The sequence below is a fragment of the Agelaius phoeniceus genome, chromosome 1 (genome assembly GCF_051311805.1).
Source record: "Agelaius phoeniceus isolate bAgePho1 chromosome 1, bAgePho1.hap1, whole genome shotgun sequence".
NCBI lineage: Eukaryota > Metazoa > Chordata > Aves > Passeriformes > Icteridae > Agelaius > Agelaius phoeniceus.
The window spans coordinates 30241434-30253609 of NC_135265.1; the positions used below are offsets into that span (position 1 = coordinate 30241434).

General features: G+C 40.6%; 1 protein-coding gene across 3 annotated transcripts in view; it reads right to left on the reverse strand.

Moving 5' to 3' along the window:
* CRPPA (CDP-L-ribitol pyrophosphorylase A) overlaps window positions 1-11824 on the reverse strand; it is a 257787-nt gene extending 245963 nt beyond the window's left edge. For all 3 annotated transcript variants that reach the window (XR_013181409.1, XM_077175584.1, XM_054635357.2), the window contains exons 1-2: window positions 11519-11824; window positions 4268-4547 (exon numbers count right to left, since the gene is read on the reverse strand). Coding sequence is in view for 2 of the 3 variants with exons in the window: in XM_077175584.1 (XP_077031699.1) it covers window positions 4268-4547; window positions 11519-11679 (441 nt within the window). In the remaining variant the exon portion in view is untranslated. The remainder of the gene's footprint in view (window positions 1-4267; window positions 4548-11518) is intronic.
* Window positions 11825-12176: the final 352 nt, after the last annotated feature.

A 12176-nucleotide genomic window follows, 5' to 3' on the forward strand; every position in this document is an offset into this window, starting at 1 on the left:
ACACAGGACCACTGCTTGAACTTGTCCAGGTCCCTGTGCATGGCATCCACCCCTCGGGCACATCAAGCACACCATTCACCTTGGTGCCATCTGTGTATTTGCTCAGGGTGCATCTGATCCAGTGTGTCTGCATCAATGATGAAGGTATTAAAGACTACTGGTCCCAGCAGGAACCCCTGAGGGACACCACTTCTCACTGATCTAGAGCTGGACATTGAGGTGTTAATCATTACCCTCTGAATGCAGTCAGACAACCAATTCCTCCTCCACTGAGCCGTCCACCCATCAAATCTTTCTCCAATTTTAAGAGCAGGAGATTGTGGATGACTGTGCCAAAGGCCTTAGGGAAGATGAGAGAGGCAACATCCGTAGCTCTTCCTTGTGCCACTGATGTAGTCACTCCATCATGGAAGGCCAGTAGGTTGGTGGAGCAGGACTGGCCCTTGGTAAAGCCATAATGGCACTCTCTAATCCCCTCCCTGTCCTCCATGTGCTTTAGTAGGCTAAGAGTATGTAGGTCTTTAAATGCTATTTTATTAATGAGTAACACACCTACAATTCATTAATATTTACTTTTACACTGATGTCAGTCACTCTCCTGAAGTACTAAACTCATTCCATTCATGTCAAGATGGTAATAGTAGTATGCCATCAGTTCTTAATTCTTAATTAATTGCACAGGGGTCTGACAAGACAGTGAGAGCACTGCAAAGCACCAAGCATACAATGAAAGCAGAACTTCTGAGAACACAGCAGAGGATAACTTCAGATGACCCAGTGTATACATATGAATCAAAATCTTGTCACTTGACGCAGCCCTTGCAGCTGGCTAAAATCAGTCATTGAATATAACAAAGAGGACAAAGACCATGTGTAAAAATATTTTATATATGGAAAAAACATAGGAGATAAGAAAACAAAAAGATCCAAGAGCAAAGTGCAAAGAAAGGTCAGAGGGGGCAAAACCACAGCATTCTGTCCCCATTCAAGTACACTACACCAGATCATCTTATTTATCCACCCAAATCTTCCTTTACTGTCAGTGAAGAAAAAGAGGTGGTTTTTGGTTTGCCACTCACCAAGTTTTGCTAATGTAACTCAGCAACCATAGATAGCAAAATCAGTGGGTGAAACAGGATCCACAGGGGTCCATGTTTTCTGCTCCAGCCTTCTGCCACAGTAAGAGCGAGGAACAGACTGAGCACAACATGTAGTGTTCTCTGTCTGGGGGTATTACCTTCACCAGCTGCCTCTGGGTAGGAGTCCACAAGACTGAGTAGCACTGCACAGCTGTATTGGCATGTAAGCTTTGTTCAGGTCATTGCTAAAGCTCAGAATAAAGTAATGATGTTAGACAGCTTCCAGAAACCAGCTTTTAAGAATGCCATTTTGACTTAGTCCTTTCAACATAACATATTGTACTTTCAAATCTAGTTTATGTTAACCAGAGGAAAAAAAGTCTTTGGATGTGCCTACTTGTTGTAAACTCTCAATAGCAGAACTGACAAGTTCCCCCCCACCTTCCTGATTTCTTTTTCATGTAAGCATTTTTCATTTTAGTTTTGTTTAAAATGCAATGTTGGCAATGAGATATTGCTAGAGGCTTTGGACTGATGCCTTCTGAGGCTTCCACTTTTCCCAACTTTTACTGGCTGCAAAGAATTTGTTTCTAGAAACATATAATTTTAATTGCAAAATTACCCCAAAAACATAAATGGAATTTAATTGCTTACAAAGTAATATTTTGACATAATCAAGGAGTTGTTTGGGGATTTAAGGCATAATTTATTAGTTCTGGTTAAGGTACACATTTTTATTCCCACAGGCAAATAACAAACCGATTAGTAAGTGTAATAAAGCAGTTTATTTGTCTGACAATTGGCAGCTAGAAGTGAATAACTTACTTGATCAATTGCCATTTTAAAGAACATTAAAGCCTCTCATAATTATGTTATCTATATGGTATGCAGACACATAACAATACAGCATTACCCCTATTAACATAAGTCATTTAATGAGATGTTTCTGCCAGGTTTTGTACCTTTCTACATAATGCAAGAGGAAGTAATTACTTTTTGTACTGAAAGATTGAAGAACTGACATCCTTTTAGATATGCAAAGAATTTGACCATAGGAAGAACTAAACATGATAGCTGCTCTTGATCAATTTTTTTCTGATATTCAAAACCATGCATACCAGTTTTGAGAAAGTCGCAGCTTTCCATTTAGCTCCTCAGAATTCTGCAGTTCTCAAGTAGAAATAGCCACCTCTCTCTGGGAAGGTGGTTTTGTGGTTTTCCAATTTGTTACATAAAATGAAATTCTTCTCATGTTCCTTAATTCAATTACTTTGTCACGTAATATCAACAGCAGGCAGCTTTCAGAGACTTTGAGCATACATCTCTCTGATGGCCCAGCCTTGCTGAAGCCAGTGGATCTCAGCCAACACAGAAAGCCACCACACACATTTCAGTCAAATGTTATGCAATGGAATAGACTACTATACATGTACACAATCACCTCTTTGAGATCAAATGATACTTCAGTGATCCAGGTTAGGAAATATTTGCTGGTCAGAAGTTCAGATGAACTAGAATACTGACTTGAGAAGGTCCATGGAGACTGCCTTGGTTCCCCCTACTTTTTTACTTTAAATACCTTACATTCAATTAAAAAGAAAACCAGGAGAAAATATTATACTAAAATCACAGAACTTTCAAGGAAAATTGAATAAGTTAAATTCAAATGAGATATGATATACCTTAACATGAAAAGACAACACAAACACATTCAGAAAAGTTATTCTCATTTCAACCCAAAACCAGTACAATTAGCTCCATTCTTCTACCACTCTCAAAGAATCACATTTAAAACTGATTTACAAAGAGGATTTATTTAGAAGTTTTTGGCAAAAATCAATTCTGAAATGCTACTTTGTGCTATATGAGAAAGAATTTTAACAAATTTTTGATTTAACAGAATTTAAGTTTTAATAACTGGAAATCTATGTTCCAGATCACTGAAAACTATAGTGCAGAGTCTCTCTTTTATTGCCATTTCATATTAAGTCTATCTAAAAAACTACAGGCCTACTAAGAAGAGGCTCAATATATTTAGATTTGCAACATAATGTTCTGAGAGACTTAACATAGTTTGATTTTCATAATGATGCTTAAGGCATCAATAATAAACATTTTAACAAGCTATATATTCCCCTTCTACACTATGAAAGTGTAGGAGCACTAAGGAAACACCACAGTTCATTCTCTGGACTCAATATTCCACTGTCCAAGTTGTGAACCACCTGTTAACTATCTTTTACCACATTTTCTGGAGGAAGACAAGCAGTGGTACATTTTTCAAGTTTTCTAGTACCCAAACAATCTGCTGTCACTAATGACTTCTACCTCAAACTATGTCCTTGAAGCAGGGAAGCATTATGCATCTCATTAATGGAGAATTCAAGAACAAATTAAAGATAATTAAATTTTGCAAACAAGCCTGTGGCTAAGTCATGATTTCTTACATCTCTGACTTGGGCAGTTCATCTAACAGTTCCTCTTGTTGCTAGTGCATGCCTCTCCTATCTCCTTGCATAACACAACTTCTTACCAACTCTTCTCTTTCATATATCTTACTTTGTCAGAAATCTTTTGGGTTTCTGTGAGTAATCCCAGTCCTCAGATGCAGTGTTAAACAGGAGAACATCCAATCTACAGCTGGAGGCTTCCCATATACCCTGTTTTCCAGCAGTCTGCAATGCTTACAGGTTCTAGAACAATTTAGCATTAATACAGAGACAGCTCTTTTGCTGTTTATTCAGGATTTGCATACAAGTTTGAGATGAAAGCACAAAGTCTGCACAAGTACTGCAAGTCAACCAATGCAGTACACACACACTTGGCTATTATTAGTAATCACTAACAGAACTGCTCTAGCATTTAGAGATAATTCTGCATGGAAAAAGGGGTACACTATCATTACATAACCTACCTTTCAACTAACAAATTGCTGATTGATTCAATTGCTTACTGACAGTCTCCATGGCAACAATTATTCCCTGTACCAAATAATACCTGCAGTATTGAAAAACGTCAACCTCCCCCACCTGACCTCTCTGTGTAATAGGGAATCTGGATCTGTTCTACTTTAAAAAAAACTCATCACACATTAATAAAACCACTAGAAAATTCCTGATTTATCAATCATGATTTTAAGCTGTACAGTATAAAGCACATTACAGAGTTCCATTGCTGTTAGTACATACCCCGTGTTCTTTAGCAGCCAAAACCACTTTTGAAACAATATCTTCTTCAACAAAAGGCCTCACAGCATCATGGATAATCACAACTTCTGGCTTCTGGAGCAAATGGCTGGAAAATTCATTCTCTGCAAACACTTTCAGTCCATTGAATATTGACCGGTGACGAGTTATTCCACCTTCTACTACTGTAACTCTTTTGTGGCCATATTTTTCAATGATAGTCTTCATTGTTTCAATATTTTCAGGAGAGACCACCACAACAATGTCAGATATCCAACTTATCCTAGAAAAATCAGTACAAAACCAGAGAAAGTAGACATGAATGACTAAATAAAAGTGAAGATATGTGAAACAAAGAAATTCATAACAATAAAAAAATCAAGATGGCTAAATAAAGCCCTTCTCAATATACCCATGTCCATGTTTTTGTACTCCACCCCTTAAGGGAGAGCTATAACAAAAGATTTATACCAATGACACTGGAGTTCTGGGAAGGGACTTGCTTCCAACAGCCACTTTGCAGAGGGGCACATTCTGATAATTCTTCAAAAGCCTTGAAAACATTTCTTACTCCAGCATCATTCCTAACTTCAAACAGAACTTCTAAATCAAACAGGAATAGTTTTCTAATCAGTTTCTAATAAACTGGTAAATCCTGTGGCCTGGAATATTCCATGTTCCAGTGAAGCACACAGCGTACACAGGAATAAGACAATCAAGAAAAAGTCTGAAACAAAGATCACTATCAAGACAGGCATAAGCAGCAATTGACAGAATGGTAATGAATGAAAACTGTAACACTTTAATACTGACAAGAAACATTACACTGGTAGTTTGACAAAAAATATATATTTATAAACACCTTTTATAAAAGGTGTTTTTTTAATAAAAAGGTTATTTTTATAAAAAGGTTATTTTTTATTTTAAAAAATTTATAAAAGGTATCCGCTGTAAGAAGCTAGAAAAATGTAAAAACATAGCTGTGCTAGTCAATAATACCATATCGAAAATACATTTTATTTTTAGATATTGCCACGATTTTACTGTTGGTATCAGTCCTGCTCTAGAACTGAGAGGTTGGATGGGGGGGAAGTGAATGACCCACAGACCACAAGATTAAAACTAATCACAACTGAAGCTAGGTGGAAATCATACTTCTGTCAAAGTATCTAGAAATACAAATTCTAGTAATATGTGGCATACTGTACTTCAAAGCAACAGAAATACCATAATTCAAATCCATTGTAGTGTCCTATTTTCTAAATACTTACATAGAGAACATTAAAAAAAGTAATTGTGTTCCCTTTCTGTGTCCCCACAGAGGGCAGAAGAGCGTTTTAGCATGTCAGACAAGAAACTCACCAGATGAGCAATGATGAAAAGAAAAATTACTATGTTAAAATTACCCATGTGTAGCTTACATGCCCAGCTAGGGAGAAAGAGAGACAAGTGCAATACACTGACTAAAACTAGTAAAGCTACTGGAACTAATATTGCAGACACAAAAAGAACGAAGGTACTAAGAACTGAATATTTGCAGTTAGAAAAACAAAAGTATGAAATTCACAGTTCAGAAATACACAGGCTCAAGATACTGATTTCTGCAATGACACATGAGAAGACATTGCCTGGGAACCATTCTTACTTCAAAAGCAAAATTAATCTGTGTTACAAAGCAGTTGCCTAGAACTACGTGAAACAACAGAGCATCTTCCACCTTATTAATGGGGGTGGGGGTTGTAATTAATAATACTCCATGGAAAACTGTTTCAATGAATTGTAAAATAACTATTTAAAATAAAGTTCTATTAGCATTCTTCAAAAGAAAAATAGTTGTCTTTATGTTCATTTTACTATTAGCAAAGGCAGAAAATACAGCCAAACCAACATATTCTCAGCATTCTTTAAGTATTGAAGTTGCCCAAAAGTAAAATCTGGAATCATGTGGTTTCAAGTTTAATTTCAACTTGTCACTCACCACAGGTCCATCAAAAGGTTTAAAAATCTCTCATATGATTTCTAGCATACTCTTATATTTAACTACAAAACACAGCACTTCTGTATGACTTCAATTTGGAACTAGGGCAAACTAACTGGATTCATCTCAGTTTTTTTAAATACAGAGAGTCAGCCATTTAAGAAAGTAAAATTCAGAAAGAGCTATTTCACACTGATCAAGAACAAGAGCTCTGTATTTTGATTTGCAGAAGGACTGAAGCCTTACACAGTACCCAGAAACTGGGCAGTCTGCACAGTCACTATGACTGTGTCAGAAGAGCACTGACACTGCCCTTTCTGGAGTCAAAGGAAACAGATTATGAGGCAACTGGGTAGTACACAGCATGCTCTGAGAAGCAGGGAGGAGAACACAAGTACTGGCCAGCCTGTGATAAATCTCTGCACAGAGGGGGTGGAATGGCTCAAGGCCTCCAGTGGTACAATACACCAAAAAGTGACAGGATGCGGTCACAGCTCCACCCTGTGTCTGCATAAACACATTTGTAAACTTGAGTATGTCCTCCTTAAACTCATTCTGGACCCACATTCTATAATTAGAGCTTGGATTTAGGAATGTAACATATTCATTTAAGAGCATAAAGGTATCCTCCAGATTGATTGCATACAGAACAGCTTAGGGTTTGTCCCACTAAAATTCATGAAAAGCACTAATCCAGTAAAGTACGCTACAAATTTTAATGAATGAGAGCTGTGCACCACACAGGTTGCTAGCACTTCTGAAGATCTGCTTATGGAACTGTTGCAAATGTTTTAAAGAAGGAGAAAGAAGTAGTATACACTCAATCTGGCAATAAATTAATCCTTTTTCCCTCCCTTAATTTGTAACATCCTTTCCTTCAGAAACATTTCATACCAAAATAACAATCTCTGCGTAGATTCCAGTTTACTGGATTTTCCAGTCTACTGCTCAAATTCAGTTTAAAAACACCATTTCAAACACAATTTCAATTTCATAACTGTAATATTGGATCAAGCTTCAGAAAGAATCAGCATGACCCATGAAAAAGATCACAATGCTGTACTCCAACATGCTTTAACAACACACAAGTCTATTGCTTCCATGCAGCACAGGCTGTTGTTCCAAAGTGGAAAATCAAGTCTGACCAAATGCCCAGTTACAATCACTTTACCACTGCCTTGGGAGGATCCCAATACTAGCAGAAAGCAAACAATGAGGCAGAAAGGACTATATATTTCTTTCCTGCAGCTATCCTTCTCCTCATCACCTACATACAGACTTACTGCCTAGTAAAATATAGTATTGTTCCAGTAAATTTCAAACAGAAGTGCAAACACTTACAGTAGCTGAGCTAGAACTGAAACTAGGGAGCTCATTAACTCTGCAGCCGATTAAGCTACTCCTTCAAAACACAGGCTGCAGAGGAAATGAAACAAGCCCACTTTGAAACTGTATCACCTAAATGGCATGCTGAGGTACAAATGTGACCCAGATTTAACCCTCTACCACTTGACTCACATAGAAACCAGTGCTGAAATCTGATATAAGACTCAAATCCCCACACTCAATCTCTTGCAACTCTTACAGTGCCACTAAAAAACTGTTCAATATAACCTACTGAGACCAGCAAATAAAGGCCAGAACCAGGCAGTCACTGCTGAGATGGCTTTAGCAGTGTTAGGATTTTTCACTGTCACAGAAACTTTCAGAGGTGCAAGATAAATCATTGTATTACTTTTGCTAACCTTATTAAAACCAAATGAGAAAAAGAAGCATCAAGAACAAAATCCATTTGCCAAATGCAAGTGTAACTTTCTTTTCCTCCATAAAAGCTTCATTATTAATTTATTGATATATGAAAAAACACATTCAAACAAATTTATCTCTTACAGTACAAAAATGGAAGCAGGAAGCTTTTCAGTAGATTAAGAAAGTTTGGAGGATCTCCTGTACAGAAACAACTCAATTTTTTCCAGAAATAAAATGCTCCTTATGAGTCCGACATGATAAAAAAGATACCTCCATAAAATTATCTGTAACTATTTTTTGCTCATAAGCTATTAAAAAAAAAAAAAAAAGCTAATGACAACTGGACAAAAAGAAGTATTAGAGTAGATCCATTTAACAAAACTGTAATTGTGTGACCTATAGACCCAGTGAATATGCACCAGTCAATGGAGAAAAACACTTGGCAAATAACTATGCAAGACACTTCCAAAGAGGTGCTTCTCTGGGAGCTTCCCCAGGGGATTTTAAAAGACTTCCCCCTGTTTTAAGATACTACAATAAAGAAAAAAAAGCTGTCTGAAACCTTTATAAAAAATTTTAATTCTGGCATTGAAGATATCAGCTCTGCTTTCCTCTTTTATAACCACTCATTGTACTTGCAACGACTGGTGAAATATGAGCATAGCAAGAATACTTTAAAATCAATCTTTACCTTAGTTGTTTTTCCTCTCTAAAGATCAGTAAAATATGCATGCATGTGTGCATACAGAGCTAAGATTCCTCCCTGCCTAAGAGAAAGAATTGAAAAGGTTCTATTCTAACAAACATACTTACACCAAAAAGAAATCAAATGAAGGAAAAACTCTGCTAGTTGTTACAGAAGCAAAAACAAGGAATACCATTCTAAATCAGTGGAACTTGTTACGAAAGCCTTGCATAGTTCAACAAAAGCAGGAAAAAATTCAATAGGAAAGAGACATTTAAGTTTTCTAACACATTTTAATTTTAGCCTGAAGGTAAGGCCTGACCTTCCTATCAGTGCCACTGCAGTGACAATTAAAACCAACGATTTCTTCTTACCCTAATTTTGTTCATCTCCTCTTCATCAGGGTTTCATCTGTGATTATTATTGGCAGGCCAATGTTCTACATGTTGTTATCCTATACAACAGGATGCAGTGCTTATTCATTCATGTCTGCTCTTGTCTCAGCTGCCCATTTTTCCCACATTGATATTTAAGAATCTCACTACTTTCAGCTGAACAGCATAAAAATATTCTTCTACTGATCTTTAAAAAGCACGTGCAAAGATAGCTGCACATCCTTGAACTGCTCATGTGTTTTTGTCTATACACTGCTACCTCTTTTCTAGATTTAAAAAAGCTCCAAAATAGTCACACTAACTGAGATGTCCAGTTCAACAGAAGTTATTACAGGCTAATGAGTCAATGACCCATTCAGTTACATCAGGTAAACAACAAACATAAGACACAGATCAAAGTAAACACAAAATCTGCCATTTCTGGGTAGATTATAGATTGTGCCATAAACTGCAGTTCCTCAATATTACATGCTTGTGCTTACATATGCACAAAGTAAGAACAAGGTACATCCTTCACAGTTTCAGAGCCAGAAGTCGAAGTGTTGAGATGAAAATGAAAGTCATCCCAAGCTTTGGAGTAGATCTGTTCCAGCTCCTCATACACATCAATACCAATCAACACTCCAATTCAGCAGAGGTGGCAGGAAGCTTTGCCTGACAGAGCACTGGCAGGGGTTATTGAGCTTCTGAGCAAAAGCACCAAGTTGTTACTGTCACAATCAACTTGGCTGAACTGCACAACAAGAAATCAACCTAATTTTTTGCATCTTTAGGACAAATATAATACTGCTGCTCAAAGTACAGCTATTTTTTGAGAGCTTACTGGCAGTAAAAATGAAGTGGTTTTTGTTTTTTTTTTATGCATAACATTTCCTTCCCAAACCTCACTCTGTTCTCTTTTCCAGGTCTCCAATACACTGAGTGCGGATATAATTCTTCTCTGTAGATTCCCATGACATTTTGGCAGAAATTACAGCTGTGGCAAGCTTTGGATTGGATGCTTTGCTTACTGATGTGCTTAGCTTTGCTGCTGTTGAAAATTAAATAAACAAGCAGTATTTCTTTCATAAAGTAACAAGTGACCTGAGGGAAGCCTCCCTGGGTGGGAATGGAAAAAGAGTCCCAATTTTGAAGTAGTACAAGTTTCCATGTGTTAAGAACTCTGGGACATGCTGGCAATTTTATTTCTTTTACTAATCTCCAATCCTTCCCATTTATTCTCTCTAAAAATCTAAAGGTTTGTTTTCCTACGGGTTACTGCAACACATCCAGAATTCCCCTTGACACTCTGCTCCAACCTGCAGTGTTTCAAGTGACACTAGATATAAGATTCATATTATCTTAACATTTGACAATAATTTATTAACTGTCAGTCCCATGCCTAGAATTCAACAGCCTTATGGAAAGGAAAAGCCTGGCTGCTAAGAAATCCCATTACTTTAATTCTTTGCTCCAACACAGAATCATAGAATGTTAAGGGTTGGAAGGCACCCTAAAGATCATTTAGCCCCAATCTCCCTGCCATGGACAGGGACACTTCCCCAGACCAGACTGCACAAGGCCTTATCCAACCTAGCCTTGAATGCTACCTGGGTTGGGACATCCACAATCTCCTGGGGAAACCTGTTCTGGCTCCTCACCACCCTAACAGTAAAGAATTTCTTCCTAACATCTAACCTAAATTTCCCATCTTTCAATTTGTACCCAAGACTCCTTGAGGTATCACTACAACATAAACATGGAAAAGTTAAACTTGCACCTTCACACTACATAGGCCACCAAGTCCTAGTCCAGTAACTATAACTTAAACATTTTTCTTTCAAACTTCCTGCTGATGCAAGGTGTTTTCCCATGGGCAATAGTGGAGCATAATGCAGTGCTGGACATCAGTGAGTTCATTCATCCCATAGTGAGGAGTGGATCATTTTTCAAAGCCTTTGGACATTATAAAGACCATCTCCAATGCCAGAATAGATCTCTTTTTTCAGGGCTGATGGATAGTCCTATGACTGTCCCCAACAGCTGCGGTGGGCCCATAGCTCACCAAACCAGCCACTGCAGCTGCACAAATCCTCGAGCTTCGAGGCTGAGTAGGCTCGAACAGCTGATCTCCAAGAGCCAAGGAATGCGGCACAGCCTCGAAGCACGGACAGGGCTGGGGAAGGAGGGCGGAGAGCCACCAGGGATGGCGGCGCTACAGCCAGGCTGGGGTGGGGGAACCGCCAGCTCCCGCCCAGGACTTGGTCCCAGGTGAGGGGGCCCAGGCACACCTCGGTCTCTTCCCGGCGTGACCGGGCGGGGAGGGACGGAGTCACCGCAAGGCAAACTAGACCCGCTCTAGTGCCCAAGGCCTGAGGCGAGGGCAGCGGGGGCTGCCTGCGGCTCTCCGGGGCCCGGCAGGAGCCGGCGGGGCGCGGTCGGAAGCCGAGCGGCGCCGGGCTCGTTACCTCTCCATGGCCCGCACCGCGTAGCTGACAAGCGGCCTCCCCTGCACGGCGCAGAACTGCTTGGGGGTGGCACCGCCCAGGCGCTCCCCGCTCCCGCCCGCCGGCAGCACGGCCGACACCGACACGCCACCGGGCGCGGCGCCGCGGCTGCGGGGCTCCATCTGCGCCGGGTCCGGCGGCGGCTCCGCTCCGCGTCCCCCGCAGCACGAACAGCGCAACCGCCCGCCCGCCTGTTTTATTCGCCCACGATGTCCGCGAACCAAAGAATCCAGCGCCCGCCCGCTCGCCTGCCCCCGGCGCACACCGGGCCCTACCGCGAGCCCCCCACGCGCTACGTGAGCCCCCCGCAGGAGCTCCCCCGGGCCCCGGCAGCCCCGCGGGAACGCCCGGACCGCGGGGAGGGAGCGGCCGGGGCAGCGCGGCAGGGCCGAGGCGGGCACGCACAGACACTGCCCAAGTTCGGCCGCCATGGGCCCTTTAAATGCCCGGCGCGCGGGTGGCCGGGGCGGAGCCGCGCTGAGGGGCGGGGGAGCCGCGTCCCGCCCGGTCCCCGCGGGAGCGGGGGACCCATGGAGCAGGGTCGGGTGGCCTGTGTCAGTGAGGATGTAAACACAGCGCCAGTGGCGCCCAGGGAAAAGCAGACGGAACCCTGGGTCCT